The 23,903-nt window shown below is 36.5% G+C and overlaps 2 protein-coding genes across 2 annotated transcripts; both read right to left on the bottom strand.

Annotated features, from left to right (window-relative positions):
* Nucleotides 1-10,757: 10,757 nt before the first annotated feature.
* LOC125266541 (tripartite motif-containing protein 16-like) lies at nt 10,758-16,354 on the bottom strand. Its single transcript, XM_048187315.1, has 6 exons — nt 15,614-16,354; nt 13,609-13,704; nt 13,279-13,512; nt 12,811-12,970; nt 12,114-12,161; nt 10,758-11,874 (listed from the first exon to the last, which is right to left on the bottom strand). The coding sequence occupies exons 1-6, from the start codon at nt 16,184-16,186 to the stop codon at nt 11,357-11,359; spliced, it is 1,629 nt and encodes a 542-aa protein (XP_048043272.1). The 5' UTR covers nt 16,187-16,354; the 3' UTR covers nt 10,758-11,356.
* Nucleotides 16,355-18,468: 2,114 nt separating this feature from the next.
* Nucleotides 18,469-23,552, bottom strand: LOC125266551 (protein SCO1 homolog, mitochondrial). The gene is made up of 7 exons (XM_048187326.1): nt 23,314-23,552; nt 20,988-21,101; nt 20,687-20,777; nt 20,365-20,562; nt 19,170-19,262; nt 18,953-19,068; nt 18,469-18,836 (listed from the first exon to the last, which is right to left on the bottom strand). Exons 1-7 carry the CDS (start codon nt 23,467-23,469, stop codon nt 18,702-18,704), a joined length of 903 nt encoding a protein of 300 aa, XP_048043283.1. The 5' UTR covers nt 23,470-23,552; the 3' UTR covers nt 18,469-18,701.
* Nucleotides 23,553-23,903: the final 351 nt, after the last annotated feature.

Raw genomic sequence — 23,903 nt, 5'->3', positions numbered from 1 at the left:
TTCCTGGTCCAGGAGAGACACTTTCCTGCTGTGTTTATGTGCCCTTCAAATTAAGAGTAATTATGAGTAATTATGAGTTCTGAACACATGAATGACTGATTGAAGTTGTATTTATGAATGAGGAACTCAAAATTCAACCACACTTTTTTCTAAATCTTAGGAAAACACCTTTAAGGATAAACAAATAAACAGAGACTAAAATACAATATGCTATTTTACTGTTTTGCCTTATTTTAAATAGAAATAGCAGTGAGAATAAAATAATTCCTGTAAGCTTTCCTTCTGGCCAAAGCAGCTCTAAACCGACAACCTGATGGCAGAAAGTGAAAGAAGTGATTCAGAGGATTGGAGGAGTCAATGGAAACTGCCTTTCTCTTTACTGCAGTTATAGAGATATGAGAGTTTAATCTGCAGGGACCCAGTGATTTTAAATGCCTGCCTGAATTACTCTTGATAATGTTTTTTTGTTTTCAGCTGAAAGGAATGATACAATATATAGGGCCCGAGCACCGATGGTGTGAGGACCCTATTGTAATTGCTCGGCCAATTCTTCTTCTCTGAAATGAATCTCATTTTTGAGGGCCTAAACGTCCTCGAAAACTCATGAAACTTTGCACACGTGTCAGAAATGGTGAAAATTTATGTCTGATATGGGTTTCTGAATTAGGTGTGGCAAAATGACTTGATAGCGCCACCTACAAAATTTAAATTAAGCACCCTTTGTGCTACATTTCACATAAAGGTATGAAATTCGGTAGTCCTATACCCTACAAAAAAGCCCCAGGATTCAAAATCTGTAAACCCAACAGGAATTGATATATTTTCAGTTTTCTCTGCAAAATTTTGCCAGTTTTTGCCATTTCCAGGTGTAGTACTTTAACGAACTCCTCCTAGAGCTTTAATCAGATCAACACCATATTTGGACAGTCTAATCTAATCTAAATTGCGAAGATCTTGATTTTTTGCTGAAGGGCGTGTCCGCGGTGGCCTGACAAAGTTCATTGTTTCACCATGAAACAGGAAGTTGTTGTAACTCGGGCATCCATTGTCCGATCTGCCCCAATGTTTTATTAGAGTCCTGACCTGAAGACATCTACACCACAATATTCAGTTACAGTCAAAGCGCCACCTGTGGGTAACAGAAAATTACATGTTTTACACTGTGATTAACTCCTCATAGAAATTTAACCAGAAGCACATCATATATGGTCAGTATAATCTTATGGCCTTAGCAATGATAAATTTCAAAGGTCTTGAGTTTTCGATGAAGGGCGTGTCCGTGGCGGCCTGACAAAGTCTGATGTTTCGCCATGAAAGAGGAAGTTGTTGTAACTCAGGCATACAATGTCTGATGTGCTCCAAACTTCACATATGTGATAAGAGTCCTGGCCTAAAGACATCTAAATGCCAATATTCAGTTAGTCATAGCGCCACCTGCTGGCAACAGGAAATTACATGCTTTACACTGTATTTCACTCCCAGAAACACATTTAAACATGCCATAAAGTACCAAACATACTAGAAACACGTTAAGTCATGCAACACAAGTGCTAATGTATGTGATTAACGCCACGAAACAGGAAGTTGTTGTAACTCAGGCATACAATGTCTGATCTGCTCCAATCTTCAAATGTTTGAGAATATTTCTGGCCTGAAGACATCTACATGGCAATATTCAGTTACAGTCAAAGCTCCACCTGTTGGCAGAAAGAAGTGTGGCACTTTGAAATGACTTGGCCAAAATTCTCTTGTATTTACTTGCTTACATGCATGTCACACACTGTTCACTGTTTTCCTAAGGCCAATGGGTGGAGGTGAGCCTGGGTGCGAGGGCCCTTTCATAGCTACTTGAAGAGTTCAGATGCAAAAGCCTCTAAGTGCCGTCTGAAATTTTCTTCTAAAATGAGCATTTTTATCAAGCTTGTATGTTTAGGGTCAGTAATTTAATTAATTAATTTAATTTTCATTGCCATTAAGGTGAATTAACTGAACATAAACATACAAGCTTGATAAAAATGCTCATTTTAGAAGAAAATTTCAGATGGCACTTAGAGGCTTTTGCATCTGAACTCTTCACTTGCAGCTTTAATAAAGGTTATAACTGATTCAACAAGTGACCGATACCCTGCTGTCAAGATATCCTGTCTTACATTGAAACCCTTCAACCTTCTCAAAAGCAATAAATGCTGTTGAGCCTTCATATAGACACTCTTCACATACTGTGTAAAAGATAGATGCTTGTCAATCTCAGTGCTCAAATATGCTCAAAGGCCTCAACCTGTTCCTCTACATGACCCCCCCAGCCTAAGTGGTTCAGATAGAAGACGTAAGATATTAGATGAATGAAACCTCCCACAACACAACTCGGTAACACTTTATTTTAAGGTGTCCATGTTACAGTGTAATTATACATTCAAGTACTGAGTAATAATTAGTTACATGTACTTATTATAGGGCTAGGGTAAGGATGTGGGTTTGGTTTAGGGTTAATTGCATGTATTTATGTATAATTTATAGTTATTACTATAGTAACTACATTTAACATGTGTAACAATGATTTTAACATTTTGGGCCCTATTTTAATGATCTAAGCACATGGTTTGTAGCGCACAGTGCAAGTACACTTAGGGCGTGTCTGAATCCTCTTTTGCTATAACGACGGAAAAAATGGTTGGTGTGCCAGGCGCATGATCCAAAATGGTTGCACCTAGTCTCTTAATGAGTCATGGGTGTGTTTTGGGCGTAACATGCAATAAACCAATCAGAGTCTCATTTCCTATTCCCTTTAAAAGGCAGTTATGCTTGCAGATTTGCTATATATACATGGCTGACTGCTTCTCCAGAGAGGAATCCATTTATTTTTAATATTTGGCATGTTTGTGTGCTGCTACACGTTCCTGTGTGTGTAACAAGCAGTGTGTACGCGTGTTGTGCACCCACCTATAGGCGCATATTACTATTGCGCCCTTTAAATAACAAAACAAAACAAAAAAAACTTCGGCATTGAATTTAGACCAGTTGTTTGTTATAAATAGCAACACGGCAACAACGCACCTGAACACACCTCGTTTTCAGACCAGCACGCCCATGGACAAACAGATGGGCATGAGTGCATTTGCTATTTAAACAACGTGGGCGCTGGGTGTGAAAATGACAACTACGTCGGGCTGAACTAGCCAAAAACACTTTTTTTTTAACTCCAGAGAACTTTCTTGGAACCAAAGGACCATAGAATCATCATTTTGTCTATATGTAACCAGGAATTGCTTATCTGTCATGCAAGCCACCTAAGCCATGTCATCAGCATATTTCAAAAGTGACATACCATTGATATCACACTTAATTTCCTTTGTTTATATTGAAAATAAAATAGGCTATAACAGTCCTGTGGAACCCCCATATTTACAATAATACAATTAGATTTAAATCCATACATTCTGACATGTTGAGGTCTGTGTCTTTTACAAAGGGCTTAATCCATATCACAAGAGTTGTGTTAACTTGTCGTCTCTGAAGATGTTCCAATGATAAATAAATATTCACTGTATTAAAATCAGATGTAAAATCCATAAATAAAATCCTAACAAGTGAGTTCGGAAAGTCCAGGTATCTAGTCACTATATCCAAGAGAGTTAAGCTGGCATCCTCAACTCCCCGTTTTGAAGCAAACTGGAGTGGGCCCAGTGATAAGTTTCCCGCTACCACCCTCTCCATGCACTCACAGAGAATCGAGGCAAGTGCCACAGTGTAACAAGGCGGGACTCAGGCAGGGATCCATATGCAAAGCTTTATTAAAAGTGAGCATGGTCGTACAAGCAGGTTCAAACAGGGGCAGGCAGAATCGTAGTCAGGATACAGGCAATAGCAGGGGATCAGACGGGGAACAGACGGGGAACAGGAACAGGATTGCAACCGAGGTAAACAAGACTTTGCAATGAGGTGGTGTGTGAGTGAGTCTTAAATAGTCCAGATAATAGGCTACAGGTGTATGTGGCAAATGATGATTAGTGTGGAGTGTGCATGTGACAGGCAGGGAGGATTATGGGAAGTGTAGTCCAGGAACTGAAATCGTGACACACAGGTCTTTGTAGTTCCTGTAATAACTGTCATCATTATGTTCAGTTCAAGGACTTTTAGTTTGATGTCAATCCTGTCTCGTGTTCCCTGTTCCACCTTTCTGCCACTCATCAGTAACCATGGACACTAACTATCATCACAACTGTTCATCATTTAGCTCTGTGTATTTAAAGGATTAGTCCACTTTTAAATAAACTTCTCCAGATAATTTACTCACCCCCATGTCCTCCAAGACGTTCATGTCTTTCTTTCGTCAGTTGAAAAGAAATGAAGGTTTTTGATGAAAACATTCCAGGATTATTCTCCTTATAGTGGACTTCAATGGCCTCCAGACGGATGAAGGTCAAAATTACAATTACAGTTTCATTATTGTACATTTCCAATATAACCAGCACACTCTTCAAGTACACAAGCAAATGTTTCCGTGACTCCAAAATGCCATTTACTACATTTTTTTTTTTTTTTTTTTTTTTTACTTTCACTTTGTTATTTTGTATATTGTTAAATGACTGTGGCTCATACCATCATACCTAGCTTTGGACTTCTGTTTAATAGTCTTACCTTATACTGTTCAATTTATTAGTCATGTTCTTACAATTTATGTGTATGTTAAGTAAAGTGGGACAGTCAACCATTTTTGTGTCAAACATTTTTGTAAAATTTGCTTGGATTTTAAAAGCAAATATATGGGGTAAATGCAGGTAAAGTGGGCCACTTTTTGTTAAACGTGTGATTTATGTAGCGTCTGGAGTGATCAAACACAATTATTCAATATATTTAATGAATTACCCATGAACTCACTCTATCAAAGTTATGTGAACCCATCCCCCTAAAACTGCTACCAGCATCCCAAACACACAGGCAGAACTAGGTGTCCTGTTACAGATACATGGTACTTTTACGATCAGAAAGAATTTTGCAGAGACTAGTGACTCTGACTTTATTCTTTCTGAGAAGGACAAATAAACTCTCTTAATCCTATGTATTCTCTATATAACCACTTGGGAAATGTATAAACACGTATCCAATTTTCCCATCTCATGACTTTCCTTTTATAGGCTTAAGGCTTTATTCTATGTATTAATTCTCTCTTTTGAACTATTTTGGTATTAATGTTCCAGAGTTGCAAATGTATAGATAACTGAAATTACATTGGTAGCATGTCTGGTATCTACGGACTCCAACTTTCGTTTCCTATTTGGTAATTTATGTTACATGTTACTAACTCTGTGACACATTAGTATTATAAGAATCTAGAAGGTTCTAAACCTCAGTAAAGAGAGCGTTTGAAGAAGTAGAGGAAAGCCCAGAGCAGGCTGAGAGCCATTGCAAGAAAAACGATGCAATGTACAAAAGGTCCTTCCATATTCCTGAGGGAAACTCAACGGCCCACACAGGCTTGACAGGAATTTTCTCAATTGTTGGGCTTGATGATGTTAAAACTGCACCGTTCGGTGAGAGAATGGGCCCAAAGCAATCTAGTCCCATAGCTTTTTCATCTCTCATTTTTTCATTCTCTCATTCATCCAATCCAGTTTCTTATGCTAATATCTTGCTACAGAACAAAGACTCGTAAAACTTCCCTCCGAGGGGGCAACTCCTTATTGGTTCAGACACCTCAAGAGGGTGTGACATCTTCACCCCTTATATTCACTGATCACCAGATCAAACCTCTCCTCCTCTTCTTCTTCTTCTCTTTTACTGACAAATGCTGATGTTAAGATGATGCTGTAAGAAGCTAGAAGCTTGTGCCAGGCTTCGGCCTAGACCTTCCATTCACCAAAGATCCTTGAATCCAACTGGTTCTCTTTCATCAAGACAATATCAGCAAAGATTCAACGGGAGCCTCCGCAAATGGCATCAGGACAGTTTTAATTCAACTTGGAGAGACATGCAAGTATCAAACTTAGTCTCTTTACCTGATACATTAAGTATCCTTACCCCTTTTAAAGAAGGGCCTGTTAGAACTAAACTGGTGGTTTGCTCAAGGCTGTTGATCTGCTGAAATTCAAACAATGCTGTAACTTCTTGCTTTCTGTACTCTGCTTTATCTCTCTCTTTCCCTTGGTAAACTGTATGCATGTATGTGTGTGAATGTTAGAGTAGTTTAAGTGTTTAGTCTAATTAATAAAGTCTTGTTCATGTCACACGTAAGGTTGTCCGTGTTTTGCGCTCATATACGGGAGTCCCTATTCATGTCGATCCTGACTACAGGCTCTTAGTAGAATAAGATTGTTATTTCCCGTAACCTGGAAATGAACATTTCTTAGAATTAATAAACAATTAACACTGTGTGTTCATTGAACAACAGGTTAATTGATTGTAATATTAATTTTATTACATAAAGTTAATTTTATTAACTGATCCAAATATTTATAATTAATTTTAACTAGTTATGATTAATTACTCATATTTATTTTTAACTAATTTGCTACATTTAAATACCAAGATTTTTTTTTCTTTTCTGTTTTTTATTGCTTTTGTTAACTTTAAAGTCCAACTATAATATTTAAATTCGAACACAGTTCATATAATATGTTATTTGTGAGATATCATCCAATAAACATTTTTAGGTCATGCTCTCCAGACTAATTTTTTTTTAGGTTGGCCAGCTGGTCTGGTAAAGTGGGCCATTCCTGATTTATTAAAAATGATCCTGTAATTTACATTAAAACACATGGTTTATTAAACAAACATATTCAACAACATATTTAACAAACCCAAAAACATATAGCCTAAATTCATCAGTTCACTCAATTCATGTGTAAAATTCAGAACTGATAGAATATTGTGTTTGCCATTAATTTGATGAAATCTGAATATCAGAATATTGATGAAAAAAGAGCTCTACAACATATAAAAAATGAGATTATAACACATGCAACAACAAATAGGCTAACAAATTAATATTTAAAAGGGTAACCCTACTGTAAAACCTTTTTATGTTTTCTCTAAACACTTTAAATGAACTTTAATTGTGTCCATATTCAAAGCTTTATATTCTCCATCTACATTTTGCTCCTCTCGTCTTTTCTTCACTACACAGATTGAACTTAATGCCTCAATTTCCTTTCTGCTCTTCCTTTCCTTTCTTCCCTCTGTTACTTGAATTTCCTAATGGCGCAATCATTTATGTTTTCTTATTCATGTTAACTATAAAATAACAGGTGAAAGTCAATTTATTTAATTCATTTTAATAATTACTGAAGGCTAAAAGTTGCCCAGTTTATCTAACACATTCAGCCAAAGTGGGCCAGCAAATATTTTAACATCTTAGCAGAAAACGATCAAATTTTGAAACATTTTATTCTTTGCCTTTTATTCCTTGTTAATTGTAGTAACAAACAAAACAAGAACAATAATATTTGTTTACATTTAGTGAGCAACCTTATAATTGAGAAATGAAAATCTCTCTTTTTGTCAAAAAGTTTTCTACCTTTAACCATTAGGGTGTCCCTCCTTTGAGGTGTGTCCACACCCACCAGTGTCATATTGCATCAACCAAATCTATTTTATCATTTAAAGAAATAGTGTCTCTTCAATTAAATATCATTGTCATGCTCTGAAAGTGCTCTGAAACCCATTGAGCTCAGTACAATCAAGCTTAAACAGCCCACTTTACCTAATGGCCCTCTTTACATGGTTGTGGAACTGCAAAATTTTTTCTAATTCCCAAAAAAAAAAATCCTTCACTTTTTGTCCAGTTAACCTGAGCAGAGGAGGCTTTTCATATAATTCAGTAGTTTGTGTTAAAAGTCTGCTTGTGCTGTAATAAAAACTGTAAAGTCATCTGCATGAGCTGATGAAACCACTTTACAATGAGCATTAAAGGGATAGTTCACCCAAAAATGAAAATTACTCCATAATTTACTCACCCTCAAGCCATGGTGTATATGACTTTCTTCTTTCAGCCAAACACAGAGTTATATTAAAATATTCTGGCTCGTCCAAGCTTAATAATAGGAGTGATTGGAGGATGAGTTTTTGAAGTCCAAAAAAGTCCATCCATCCTAAAACGTACTCTACATGGCTCTGGGGGGTTAATAAAGGCCTTCTGAAGCGAATCAATGCATTTGTGTAAGACAAGTATCCTTATTTAAAAATGAAGTAAAATAACAAGCTCATTTGTGGACTATTTTGAACTATCCCTTTAACAAGGGAATTAAAGCAGATATACTATATCTATCAATAATCAGGCCATATAATTGTCCAGAAAGTGGACAACCTTGTCTCATGCCTCTTGTCACAGTATTGGAGCATTTAAACCACCTTCTGCTCTCACCATCATAAACATTACATTGTATCAATATATCAATAGTCCAAACCCAACAGAGTTACTGGCGTACAGATTTTTAGCAGCTCCAGGTCTTCTTCTTTTTGCTCAACGACAACTTGTAGGAAGTGATTTACTTTTGATACATTCAAATTTTACTTCATATAAATCTGGTCCTATTAGCTCCCAGAATCATTGATAAAATTCCACTGGTAATCCATCAGTTCCAGGAGATCGGCCTGTAGTGCTGCTGCATTGCCTCTGTGAATTCTTGAAAGATGATTACAGTTTTTTGCGATTGCTTAAGCACAATTTTAAAATCAAGGCTCATTTTGTCAAAACACTACATACAATTCACAGATCCACACACACAAGTAGCTGAACACTTCAGTTCTTTTGCAAAACAAAACACTTCATTCAAAACTTTACATTATTTTAACAAAACCCAACTTTGACACCGTGTGGAACACACATGGTTCATACATTCTGATTCTGTTTGATTCATTTACACACTGCTGTGCTCAAGCTTACAGTTTTTCACAATTGTTGCTAAGACACTAAACTCCATTCTCTAAACCAAATTCTCAATTTTTTTCAAATAAATCACTCTTTCTGCAAAACCTTAAACAAGTTTAGGCAGTTAGACACTGTTTGTAAATCTCATGAACTCTAAACACATTCTTACTTACTAAAACACATTTCACACTGTGATGCACTTTTGCTGCAAACCGGTAAACACAAGCACCAAAAGTTAAGCACAACTACAACACAGTTGTCATCCTTTACACACAACGATTGTGTACGACACTCAAAATTGTTCACACTTATTTCTAATGATGTGATCAAACCAACTGTATGAAATATAGGTCAGTTCAGAGTGCACAGGTGCTGAATGAAGATATAGGAAGATGGAAACAGTCTGAGAAGGAGAGGAGGAAGAGTATGTGTAAGAGGATGATGAGGGGAAAGAGCAAGGCGTGTGGAGACAAGGCTGTCAAATCTGGATCCGGCACACCAGAGGGTTTTTCCCTTTGCCTTGCAAGAGACGACATTGCCTGTGATGTGGACAAAGTCCTCAACAATATTCAACAATATTATTGATCTGACAGCACTGACATTATAGGATGAGAACTGAACTGAGCTAGATGATGACGTCACTGTTTTCTGCAGAACTGCTTTATAGATGAAAAGAATTAATTTACATAATAATTTAATATCTTTACAACGGAAGTTAATCAACACTGAACTGACTTCAGCTGAACAATAACATTATTTTTTTTTGGAGCTGCTGTACAGCGAAAATTAACTCTTTGCATTACTGATCATCATGTTCCTGTTATCACTGTAAAGCTGCTTTATACTCTTTATACTATACTGTACTGACTATACTATACTATACTATACTGCACTATATTATACTATACTATACTATACTGTACTGTACTATACTATACTATACTATACTATACTATACTATACTGTACTGTACTATACTATACTATACTCAAGGTCACCTCAGTCATATCCTGTCGGTGATGGAATCAAACCAGCAACATAATAATTGAATATCTTTACAACGGAAGTTAATCAACACTGAACTGACTTCAGCTGAACAATAACATTATTTTTTTTTGGAGCTGCTGTACAGCGAAAATTAACTCTTTGCATTACTGATCATCATGTTCTATACTATACTACACTACACTACACTACACTACACTATACTATACTATACTATACTATACTATACTATACTATACTATACTACACTACACTATATTATACTATACTATACTATACTATACTATACTATACTATACTATACTACACTACACTACACTATATTATACTATACTATACTGTACTGTACTATACTATACTATACTATACTATACTGTACTGACTATACTATACTATACTATACTGCACTATATTATACTATACTATACTATACTGCACTATATTATACTATACTATACTATACTATACTATACTGTACTGTACTATACTATACTATACTCAAGGTCACCTCAGTCATATCCTGTCGGTGATGGAATCAAACCAGCAACCTTTGGGTTACCAGTCAGAATCACAAATCATTAGGCCATGACAGCCCCTTTTGTTTTGCGAAATTAGTTTGAAAATTTGGATTTGTGTTTAATGTCTTGAGAAAATGAGTGATGGTTTCAAGAAATGTGTTTTAGCAATTCAGAAAAACTGTAAACACTTGTAACTTTTATACATTTCTAATGATATAGTATATAGTATATAGTATACTATACTATACTATACTATACTGCACTATATTGATTTTACAGTTGTTGTTTTTTTAACTGCGTACACACATTTTCAAAACTTTGCCTCTTTGTTTTTTCAAAACTTTACACACAAATCAAAGAATTACACACACACAATGCAAAATGACTCACATCTCTTGCAAAATGAAACACTGCATTCAAAATATCACAAATGCAAACATTTGTCTTACTTTGCAAACACATTTGCACATACTAATTTCATATATATTGTCTTTCAATAATTCAAGCACTTTTCAAGTAAATATGGCTGTTTTCAAGGGTTTTCCAGGACTTAAATTTCAAAAAGTCAAATTCAAGTACTTCAAGCACTTTAAGCATCTTGTACGAACCCTGTTTTTCAACATCTCTGTGCCAATAACTTTAAGTCTTGTACAGAAATATACATAGGAGCTTGAATAACTGTGTATATGATGTATCCAAAAATATAATATTATTGCAAAGGTGTTTGCCTTTGAGATGTTTTTGTGATATTTTGAATGCAGTGCTTTATTTTGCAAGAGATGTGAGGCATTTTGCATTTTGTGTGTGTAATTCTTGGATTTGTTTGTAAAAAAAAGAGGCAAAGTTTTGAAAATGTGTGTAAGCAGTAAAAAACTAATGTAATGAAGAGAAAATAAGAGACTCTATAATATCTCACTGTTACTGATTTATCATGAAGCTCAAAATCTCTACAGTTTATTCTGAAACATCAACACAGTTTCACTGATGATCCAGTATAAACATAAAACCCAGGATAGAGCGGCTGAGTGAATGTGGTCTGGACTGTGTGGATGAGGCTCATTGTGTCAGAGACGCTGTAGAAGGACAGAGTTCCTGCACTGTGATCCACATACACTCCTATTCTAGAGCTGATAGACTTTACAGGGAGATCAGTCTTTATCTTATTGTGATAGAATGAGTAACTGGAGGAAGAGCAGTTCAAACTCCAGGACTGATCATTATATCCAAACACACACTCAAGACCCCCTCCCTTCCTGCTGATGCTCTTATATGACACTGAGATATACACACGTCCACTCCACTCAATCTCCCAGTAACAGCGTCCACACACACTCTCTCTACACAACACTTGATACCAAACATCAAATCTGTCTGGATGATCAGGATACGACTGCTTTGTGTCAGTGTCAGTAATCACTCTGTTCCTCTCAGACAGACGGAGGCGTTTATTCACAGTGTTCAGATCCAGAGTGAGCTGATGGGAATCTGATGGAGAGAAACACGTCAGAAACAGAAATTATGAATCTGATCTTTTAATGTATCTGAACTCTTCATGACTCAATGTTCAGTGTATCATCAGTGTCTCAGTACAGCTGACCAGATATCCTGAATCATCATTTATGTGATCAGATATTGAACTCTTCTATCGTGATTTATTTCACCTTCTACAGGAAGAACATGAACACATTCAGTGAGATTTTCTGCTTGTTTTCTTAGTGACTTACACTGTAGGAAGTTATTCCTGGTCTTGGGATTCATGTTGGGGAATGTGACTGTGGAAATAAACAGACATGAACAGTGTGAAGAGAAAAGACAAGATAAAATACATCTGTTGTTAGATATTTCGATGGTCCACTTTAGACATTCTGTTTACTATTAGTAACTTTGCATCTACATGTTATTATGTCATTAGAGTATTAATAGACTGTTAATAGACTGTTAGATTAGGGTTAGGTGTTACGGTTTGGGTTAGTAGAGTAAGTTGACATGTAGTTGCAAAGTTACTTCTAGTCAGTAGAATGTCTAAAGTGGACCAAAGAAATAAAGTGTCACAGATGTTTCTAATATGATGTTGTACAGTATGATATTAGATGATGAAGGACTCATTTCTGAGAGCAGATGAATCTCCAGGAGCCTCGTTTATAAAACAGACGTATTGGATTTGATCCTAAATTCCATGTATCTCATCCTACATCATATGAAGGACTCTGATCCATAAAGATATATTTGTGGTCGTTCTGTAGAGTTGAAGAGCTTCTTCACATTGTACTTGAGTTAAAGATAAACTATGATTTATAAAGTGGGATGCATTTATTTGTGTGTATGGACATTTTATAAATCGTAGGAACGTTTCAGAAACTGCTGTACGTTCACATTTAGGATCTTTACACACGTCTGTATAATGGAGGTGCAGGACTACACCTCTGTCAGAGATCTTCTTGATCTCCTCTTTGCAGAAATCCTCCAGTTTGTCTCTCAGTTGACGGACAGATTCTCTCATGCCATCAAAAGAGGAGAGAGAACTGAAGGGATCGTCAGGTTCATCTGTAGATTCAGGAGGTGCTGAGAGAGACTGGAAACTCTACAGAAAACACAAATCAAAACTTCAGTCAATAACCTGCTCTATATCAGACCTGTGCGGCTCTTGATGACTTGATTAAAATATATACTTCAGTGCAGATGGATGTAATGTTTTCAGACACTTAATTGCATGTAATTTTCAATCAAATGAATGTGGAAGTTTAAATTGTTATTAAATGTAATTGAACTTTAGCTGTAGCTGAACTTTAGAGTGCTTTTTTCCCTGTTTAAGTTGGGCTCATTCTGCTCTCATGAAATGTTTCTCTTGCTCAAGTCCACTATGATCCTGTTCTTCTAGATCTCTGTTACCTGCAGGAAATGGATGTGATCATGTGTGTGTGAAAGCTGCTCCAGCTCAGTGTCTCTCCTCCTCAGATCATTGATCTCCTGCTCCAGTCGCTCCAGTCGTCCTTCAGCTCGACTCACTGCATCCTTTTCCTGATCTCTGATCAGCTGTGTGACCTCAGAGCGGCTTCTCTCAATGGAGCGGATGAGCTCAGTAAAGATCTTCTCACTGTCCTCCACTGCTGTCTGTGCAGAGCGCTGTTAGGACACACATCACAATCACACAGTGGCTTCAGCGGGACTGACAGAGTCCAAACTGAGACGTCTCTAACTTCTCTTCTTCTCCAGACTCACCTTATGAGACTCCACAGCCTCTCTCAGCTGCTGAAGATCTTTCTGTCTCTGCTGGATTCTCTGACGGATCTTTATCTGCGTCTCCTTCAGCTGTTTCTGGAGGACAAACCAATAAATGACACATAAAACTACTATCAAACAAACATTAAAGTTACATGAATCCTGAACTGGTGGAGGGTTAAAGATCAAGCATGGTAAGTTCAAACCACAGATTCATAGTTTCCTGAAATGAGATTATGAATGAATATGAAACTGAAATGTCAACAGTATTCTATCAGTGTCTAGTTTTATATGAATAATTCACCATACAGTTTTAATTCTGTCATCATTTACTCTCCCTCATGTCGTTCCAAATCTGTATGACTTTCTGTCTATTGTGAGACACAACAGAAGATATTTAGAAGAATGTCTCAGCTGTTTACAGAGACCAAATAAAATATGGTGACACGTCAATAACATCAAAACTCATTGGTTCTTGCATGTCACAGTCACACTAAACATCATGATGTCATGACACAAGCACCAGTGAAGTTTGATGTTTATGATGTCACCATATTTAATTTGGGCTCTGTATACATAAGTTTATCAATGATTTGATTTATTAAAGCTGCAGTCTGCGATTTTTCCTCTTTGTCTCCATCTCTTGTTTAAAACCTGCAATTGCAGTCATATGCGGAACAGTTATCTGTACGTGCGTTGTGCCTCGGCATGACTCCTCAGTGCGGATGATCTAATGCTTGCTGTCAGTCACCGCACCGGTGTGGATACTGAACTTCAGAATCACAGATTCTACGTCTTTAAAGTATGACTAATATAAGAATTTTCACTGGAAAATATCATCTGAACAAGTAAGTAACATGTTTGCCACTTTTGTTCTGACCAACTGAGGAAAAAAGCATTAGGCCTACAATAAATCGTGCTGCCAATGATGATTAAATCTAACGATCGCTTAGCTCGGATCACACCAAACCATACAAATTATTATTACTGTTATATTGTTCTCAAATTGTTAATGTTAACAACATCAGCATTGCATGACTATGTGTATATTGCGTGACTATGTGCATCTTATCCTCTCGATTATACTCTGAGCACTGCCTATAACTTTTATTGTGAGCACTTCTTGTCTATTTGCCTCATCAAGACGACTCGCTTGTTGTATTCCTCACTTGTAAGTCGCTTTGGATAAAAGCATCTGCCAAATGAATAAATGTAAATGTAAATGTAAATATTAGCGTTACCTGTAGATTTCAATTTCTGTAGCCACTCCACAGTCCAAAGTCTTTTGCTTTTTGACTACGGCTGAATCACCAGTTGTCACTGATGATTGTCATTTGGATCTTTCTAGGTTACAATCCGCCATCAAAATGATAAGTTTAATTATTCCAGCTGCTGTTTGAAAAGTCTATAAATGACCCGCTACAAGCAGCGTCCTCACGTGATTAAACTGACTAGCCTGAACGGGACTCCTTCCTTTCGGTTTACGGACATGACGTAATGACGCACAGACGAACTGCTGCATGCTCAAATTTCCAGCGGAAATCCACCATGTCGCTCTTATTATAAAACATTATTACAAGCTTACCGTTGTGAATCGAGCTAAGATAAGGAGATAGTTTTGAACACTGGCTGGTTATGTACTTGCTCAAAAATTGATTTTGGATCATTTTTAACCAAAAAAAGTTGCAGACTGCAGCTTTAATTTTAAAATATATTTTCAATATTTAAAGTACACTACAAGAAGCACATCAATCAACTTAACCTCACTTATTATAAAAAAGTTGTTTAGATTAATTTTATGCTTTTGTCTCCTTTTTTGAGCATGAAACTTTTGTACCCCATTGACTTTCAATGTATAGACTTAAATAGATGAGACTTTCTTCAATATATCATCTTTTACATTTTACAGAAGAAGTCAAACCAGTTTTGAGAGGTGTGACAGTGTGTAAATAAAAAGAACAACAAAATTCTCATTTCTGCGTGAACACTCCCTCTCAGTTCATACCTGTTTCTCTGTCCTCTGTGCTGCAGTTGATACAGTGTTGTGGTTTTTAAGTTCAGGCTCCTTACACCACACACAGATGCACTGTTGATCAGTGATACAGTACATTTCTAGCTCTTTATCGTGTTTAGGGCAGATCATGTCCTGCAGTCGTCCAGTGGCATCAATCACTTTGTGTGGTTTACGAGAGTGATATTCCTCATGACGGTCATAATGAGTTTGACAGAAAGACTCCAGACACACCAGACAGGACTTGACGGCTTTGTATTTTCTTCCAGTACAGACGTCACACTGCACGTCTCCAGCTCCAGCGTAACAGTCAGCAGCAAGTTTAGTCTTCTTCAGTTTCTCCACCATTTCAGCCAGAATGGTGTTTTTAGCTAAAGCAGGTCTTGGACTGAAGGTCTGTCTGCACTGAGGACAGCTGTAGACTCTCTTCTCATCCTCCTGATCCCAGCAGTCTGTAATACAGCTCTTACAGTAACTGTGTCCACAGGGAATGGCCACTGGATCCTTCAGGAGATCCAGACACACTGGACACGTGAACTCATCCTGTGAAATTCTGGCTTCTGCCATTTTACTGCATGAATACAGAGAGACACGAACACACAACAGCTGTTTCTCTGAACTGAGCAGCTGAAATAGTTTCCTGCTTCTGTGTTTGAGTGACGTGTGGAAAACAGGCGTGTCTGTAAAGCAGCTTCCTCATTCCTGGTCCAGGAGAGAAACTTTTGTTCACAATGGGGTCACGACAGATGCCTCCAACTCCGGTTGGGGCGCCGTGTGCAATGGCAGCCCAGCGTTCAGTTCCTGGTCAGACCAGGAATGGCACTGGCGCTGAGAATCATCCTGCCAAATGGTCCGTTCGGACAACATAACAGTGGTAGCCTCATGTCTTGCCTGAGGTACTTAAGGTGCTTTTCACTCCATTCAAGGCACAGGTAACAACTCTCTCCCCATTTCTGAGGATGAGCAGACTTACTGTTTGGAGATGAGTCAGTTTTAGCTCTATCTCTGACAGCATGTCAAATTCCCATGGCTACGAGGGCTCACTGTAATGCATGGAAGACTTGCTTGCGATTTAGATGAGTAATATAAAGTATAAAATAAGCTCAGACTTCATTAGAATCATGTAAACTTTATTTTATTTCTTATAAAGTCTCAGTTTTTGAAGCTAACTAGCATTATCGCTAGCTATTAAAGGTGCCCTCGAATGAAAAATTGAATTTATCTTGGCATAGTTGAATGTCAGCCCACGTTTCCAACATTATAAAAGGCATTAGACAAGGGCAGCCAGTATTAACGTCTGGATGTGCACAACCAAATCATCAGATTAGGTAAGCAAGCAAGAACAATAGCGAAAAATGGCAGATGGAGCAATAATAACTGTCATGATCCATGATAACATGGTATTTTTAGTGATATCTGTAAACTGTCTTTCTAAATGTTTCATTATATGTTGCTAATGTACTTAAATGTGGTTAAAGTTACCATCGGTTATTACTGTATTCATGGAGACAAGAGCCGTCGCTATTTTCATTTTTAAACACTTGCAGTCTGTATAATTCATAAACACAACTTCATTCTTTATAAATCTCTCCAACAGTGCAGCATTAGCCGTTAGCCACTGATCACAGCCTCAAATTCATTCAAAATCAGAAGTAAACAATATAACAGTATACAATACTCACATAATATGCCGCATGCATGATGAACACTTTGTAAAGATCCATTTTGAGGGTTATATTAGCTGTGTAAACTTTAAGGCACTGTTTCTGTGGGCGGAGAGCACGGGATTTAAAGGGGGCCGCAGCATAAAATCAGCGCGTTTATCCGCTTGTTAAGTCGTGACGTAAGGAACGCCGTTTCCGGGTCCAAGCCTCAACTCGTTTCACTGGCAAATGCCATCGACGGCCGTTTATGAGCGATATTTATTCAAATTAAACATCAATCATTTTAAAAAGTTAAACATTTTAAATACTTACAGTCTACACAACAGTCTCCGTGCTCACAGCGTCAAAGTTATTAATATTTTAACGATTTATAAAAGATGAATCATTGTCTGGCCATCTGGAATATTGGTATGGAGATAAAGGTTATAATTATATATGTTTTTGTAGTATTACGTGTGTATATTAGCACCATTTGTTGTTTTCTTGTGGTATGAGATAGAGCGTTTGGACCCAGAAGTGCTGCCGCGTGACGTCAGACTTAACAACCGGATAATGATGCCCCAAAATAGGCAGTTAAAAAAATTAATAATAAAAAAAAATCTATGGGGTATTTTGAGCTGAAACTTCACAGACACATTCAGGGGACACCTTAGACTTATATTACATCTTTTAAAAACATAATCTAGGGTACCTTTAATAGTCTGACTTTGGTGGCCAACTAGCTGTCAACAACATGTTATAATGAACAAATACAAATATAACGAACAATTGTTCAGACTTACATGTGAAAGGTAATTCACCAAGATCTGGTTCGGATTGTACGACGATTTGTTAAACCTCAAAATAGTAAGGGATCTTTACTTCAGTCCACTTGTGAGAGTTACGGCAAGTTGCCTGGACCAATATGGCAGTGCCTTTGATGTACGATCCAGCAGCTATTGGGGTGTCTGTATATTTTTTATGTATATGTTTGAATGTACATCAGTGAATGATATGTCAACCATCTGTCAGTTGCTAACATTTTGATTAAGAAATGGTTGTTTGAAAGTCTTCACCCTGGTAATTAAATAAATGTATAGAATTTAAATAAATTATGAATTTATTTGTTTAATGATGTAAAGACAATGTAATTTGTGATGCGACATGGTAATGCACAATTCATCAACACAATGCATTACAAAAATATCAATCAAAATGTAGTTTATTAAAGTTGAATGTTTTGAATTTTTATTGATGTGTAAAGAAATGAATAACAAAGATCAACAAAAGTTATCATGTTGGGCTGCAGAAAAATGGGGAATGCTTCAAAGGCCGAAAAACATGTGAATCAGAGTCCACTTCAAATAAATATAACCCATTTTCACAGTAATGGGACAGAAATAAGCACTCTAGCATGTGCTGAAGCCATGTCCTTTGACTCATTTTTCATGTTTGTACTTTCTCATGTAGGATGCAATGGATGATGAGATCTCAGTGGATTTCTTATTCTGTCCAAAATATTCAAGAAACTGGCCATCAGGTCCCACCAGGTACATTATGATGGTGTGATCGACCTGCAATTTCAGGAAAATACAATATATACAATATCTGAATGCTGTCTTCAGGCGAAAGAAAACCAATTTCTTGTGTCACAAGCCAAATTACATTATTTAGTGCACCAAAAACTCACAATGTAGTCGTTGTCTTCATCTTTTGGGCCCTGGCTGTAATACACTCTGTAGGCTCTGGATGCTTGCTCAACCTGGGCAGTTGTGCCTGTCAGACCGATAAGCTTGGGGGAAAACTCTGCATGTGAGAAATCGAAAATTATAAATAACGACGTAATCATTTCACAGCATAATATGGTGAGTGTAGACTGCAGAGTAATACATATGATGCCTGCTCACCTTTGACATATGCTGCCATTGCTTCTGGTGTGTCTCTATCAGGGTCAATGGTGATGAGAAGTGGTGTTAAGTCTGGAAGGGTTTTTATTCTATCTGTGACAGAAATGTAATACACACAAGTAGAGCTGCTTGAAATGTCTTGTTCTATTTTTCTTCAAAATAAATGCCACTTTCTGTGATATTTTATTAAAAGCAATAAATCAATGAGAAAAATTAATCGCCAGAGTGTGAACAGCTTGTATCAAATTTAAAAAAAAAAAGGCCTTCACCTACTTCCTAGGTTGTATATGAAAGCCTGTAGAATAATTTTTATGTGAAGGATTTGGGACGGTTTCATCAGGAAAGTCCAAAGGATGTGACGGTTACTATGTGTTACGCTCCCGAAAGAGCCTTTCTTCCATTCAATGACACGTGAAATAAATGCTTATACAATGTTCACGATAATACTAAAAGAGCCATTCTGTATTGTAATGTCAATGTATCATGCAAAGAAAAGAGATTAATAACTATATTCTCACATAGTCAGATCTGTATAGTCTATAGTCTTAATTATACTCTATCAAAATATAAAAATATATATTATAAAAATATCATAATAGTGTAATTTGTTGACATGATGGCAGTGAATCACAGAGCTCCTGCAAACATATCAACAACATATGATCAAATTCTTTCTTAACTTCTGTTTTTCAGTTGTTTGTTTTGTTATTGAGAGGAAAGTGCGCAGCACATATTCACATATTCATACAAACATCACTCTCAGCTATGTGGACGGAGACAGGATGTTTTTTTTTTGTCAGGATGTCCAACTTTTTTTATATTTCTAAGTGAAGGGCGAAAAGAGCATTGCCATTGAGTGTATTGTGGCCTTGAATCATGTTCAGTCTCTTGTACATAATACTGTATGTGCACGAGTGCGAGCACGAGCACGAGCAGTAAGTTGATGGCTGTAGTTTACTTAACGGCCACCGGTGTCGCTAATAACAAGGGTTTCTGAATTCTACAGAACCCATGTAAGAGTACAGATTCTTAGGGGCCGCTGTATAAAATACAATCCAGCCTACAGACATTTTAATATGACATTCTGCAAACATCAAAACATGAGAAGTAAATCAAATCAACCCTGAACGCTTTATAATGTCTATTAAATCAAAACTGTTAGTCTACGTAGTAAACAAATGAAATGGTACATTACCAATCTCATCTACGACTTCAATCATTTTCTCCAGTTCATCCGGACAGATGTCTGGACAGTGTGTGAAACCGAAATATATCAGCAGCCACTGGCCGAGGAAATCTTCACTCTTTGTGGGTTTATTGTTGTGGTCGACAAGTGAGAATGGACCTCCAAGAGCTGGTTTTCCCATCGACTTTGTTCTTTCCTTCTCAATCTCTACAACACCAAAAACACATTCATGATAAAGCTATCATTATGATGTAGAGCAGCATTTGCATAATAAGGATGCAAAAACAATGTGGTGTAGGTTATTTATACACACATAAATCCACATTCTTACTTTCCTCTTTTTCTCTCTTGAAGTATTTCATCCCTAGAAGAAGACCTCCTCCCAGCGCAAATGTGATAGCAAGAGATTTCCATGTAACTGGCTGTGGAAAATAGTACCATTCATACGTTTGATAGGAATACACTCAATCATCAGTAATCCACAAACAATGTCAATAATATGAAAATGTTTCTTGATTTACAAATGCATTACAATTTTGTTATTTTTATGGACCCTTTTATCCAAACCCAGCATTAAGGGGAACCAAAAATCTTTCAGCTGATCTTTACATCATGCTGTAAATGAAGCTTACACCAGTCTTCCGGTTGTTGGATTTGTTTCTGCTAGATGATGGAGGTGGAGGTAGAGTGGACAGTGTCCGTATGTTCAGAAGGGACACACATGGCGCTGTCCTACACGTCCGAAACTGAAGAAGAAAGTCACATATACAATAAATAAAAATGCTGGAGGAGTAAACACACTTACACTACATATGAACATCATTTATAAAAGGGACACATTTTAGACCAGTGGTTCTCAACCAAGCCACTAGAGGGCCTCAGCAAACTTCAAAGGGGCCCTCAGGATGATTTAAAGGGTTAGTTCACCCAGAAATTAAAATTCTGTCATTAATTACTCACCCTCATGTCGTTCCACAACTGTAAGACTTTCGTTCATCTTCAGAACACAAATTAAGATATTTTTTTATGAAATGAGAACTTTCTGTCCCTCCACTGACAGCTACACAACCACTTTCAAGCCCCAGAAAGCCAGTAAAGACATCATTAAAATAATCCATGTGTGACTCCATTTCTTTAACCTCAATTTTTAAAAATATTAATCTTAATATTAATCATAAATCTTCATAAAACAGAGATAAAATAGAGGTTAAACCACTGGAGTCCCATGGATTACTTCAATGATATCTTTCCTATCTTTCTGGGGCTTGAAAGTGGTAGTTGTGTGAACTGTCAGTGGAGGGACAGAAACTACTCAGAATTTATCAAAAAAATCGTAATTTGTTTTCTGAAGATGAATGAAGGTCTTATGGGTGTGGAAGAACATGAGGGTGAGTTATTAATGACAGAAGTTTCATTTTGGGGTGAACTAACCCTTTAACCGTAAAAGGGCGACGTGACGTGGGTGATACAAACATTTGAGGGGCTGTGGGGCAAGGCAGGGAAAGTTTAGGTCTCATTTCTTGGTTTCATGTTGAAAGGGTGTTTGTTGTGAATAGACTTCTGAGCAAAAAAAACTTTACTTAATAACAAAAAGTATGAATTATCAATCAGAGGACAAAAGACATGAAGTAGATTGTGTACAATTTTTGGTCATATTGATAATTTATAGGGCCTAGAAATTTGCGTATTAAATATTATACAGCATTATGCAATATATTCATAAATAGGCATTATACTTATATTGTTCAAAAGAATTTTACAAAGAATGTTTAAGTTATGAGAGAATAAATTGAATAAAATGTGACTAAAATGTTGTAACATGCATTGACAAACATGCATTCTGTTTTCAATGGATTTATACCCCCAAACGGGCAACGTGACATGGGAGATACAAACATTAAAATCAAAAATAAAACTCATGTTTTTAAAAAATCATGGAATTGTATTATTATAAAGATGGAAAATAGCAATAAATTAATTTCTGATGTCTCTTTATGGTCTTGCCCTTTTTAGGGTTAAATGGTTAAATTTATATTAAAATCATCTTTAAAAAACACAAAATTACGGTCTAGACTAAATTTTTTTTTTTTTTTTTTTTTTAATATAGACTAATCCCTATTTACTATTGATATTGAACATACAGTTCTTGAAACTTCTGTAATCACAAAAATAACTCTAGTTAATTAATTGAATATAATGACACTCCCGGTTTCTGACAATAAAAAAAAAGTCATAATGTCATAACTACAGCAGAATATATCAGTGGAAATATAATAACTCATATGAGGGGCCTTTGAATATTGTGTTGGACAATATAAGGCCTTCAAGTCAAAAAGCTTGAGAAGCACCAACTTCAATAAATATATGCGGTATAAGGTCTCATTTGTTAACATCAGTTAATGTACATTAACTGATTAATACATTGATCATTAATGCATACATTAATGATTAATACAGTACATTAATACATATTAACTAAAGTAAACTAACAACAAGCAATACATTTGTTACAGTATTTATTAATCTTTGTTAATGTTAGTTAATAAAAATACAGTTGTTCATTGTTAGTTCACACTATGGACCACGGTGCATTAACTTATGTTAACAAAAATACAATTTTAAAATGTTAATAATGTATTAGTACATGCTGAAATTTAAAAAAAGAGACCTTCACCTACTTTGTTATGTTGAAATTAACATTAAGTAAGATTAATAAATGCTAAAGAAGTATTGTTTATTCTGTATTCATTTGTTAACTAAATTAAACCTTAGTCTATAGTGTTGCTGTATATACAGTACGTCAGTGACCAGTCACACGTTAATATGAATACATAAATGATGAAAATATTAAAGCGACAACACCTCAATCACTCTAATTACCTGTCATATGAAATATCAGATGTGTACTTGATATTATTTTTGAATGACTGAATCTGAATGAATAAGGCAGTGACCTACCAGTGTGTTGGTCTGTGACTGTGTTGATCTGGAGACACTGCAGAGACTCTGAGCATTATAACGTTTACTGACACAGGCTGATCTAAACAGCTGACATCTTAAACTCTTCAAACTCAAAACTGCTGTTAACCTCATAGTGCTAACAGTTAACATCATGCTCTCTCGACGGGGAAGTGACGGTCGGTTTACACAACCTAACGCTGTACAAACGCCGCATACAAATGGCTGACCCCGAATCAGCTGTTAATATTAAACACAACGAACTGAACGGCGCTCCAACTGACACGAGCTGATCTGAGGTCTGTTTGAGGATACAGCGGAGGTGACGTAAGATGACTTCTTCGCTTCCATTGATGGAGAATACTGGCGACATCTAGCGCTAACTTTAAAACACCATATGAAGCAAGAAAAGCCGTCATAACTGAATGATTTACAAATACTGAGATTACAGGTCAGTTTTAAAATCACTTTCTCCAACATACCAAACGATAAATTAGAAGAAAAACACAGTTACGTAAACAATAATAAAAATAAAGTAAGGGAGTAGGAGGTTTTTACATTACAAAACCCGAAACCTTCAATAAAGAGCA

The sequence above is a fragment of the Megalobrama amblycephala genome, linkage group LG1 (assembly GCF_018812025.1).
Source record: "Megalobrama amblycephala isolate DHTTF-2021 linkage group LG1, ASM1881202v1, whole genome shotgun sequence".
NCBI lineage: Eukaryota > Metazoa > Chordata > Actinopteri > Cypriniformes > Xenocyprididae > Megalobrama > Megalobrama amblycephala.
Note: the sequence above shows the minus strand (reverse complement) of the source record. Positions and strands in the feature narration are given on the sequence as shown.

Coding starts and splice junctions, on each gene's coding strand:
- LOC125266541 (XM_048187315.1), bottom strand. CDS start 16,186: ATGGCAGAAGCCAGAATTTCACAGGATGAGTTCACGTGTCCAGTGTGT. Junction 13,705..15,613: donor CACAGAGGACAGAGAAACAG/GTATGAACTGAG, acceptor TTTGTCCTCCAG/AAACAGCTGAAGGAGACGCA. Junction 11,875..12,113: donor CAGGAATAACTTCCTACAGT/GTAAGTCACTAA, acceptor TCTCTCCATCAG/ATTCCCATCAGCTCACTCTG.
- LOC125266551 (XM_048187326.1), bottom strand. CDS start 23,469: ATGATGTTAACTGTTAGCACTATGAGGTTAACAGCAGTTTTGAGTTTG. Junction 20,778..20,987: donor CCAACAACCGGAAGACTGGT/GTAAGCTTCATT, acceptor TATTTTCCACAG/CCAGTTACATGGAAATCTCT. Junction 18,837..18,952: donor ATGAAGACAACGACTACATT/GTGAGTTTTTGG, acceptor CTGAAATTGCAG/GTCGATCACACCATCATAAT.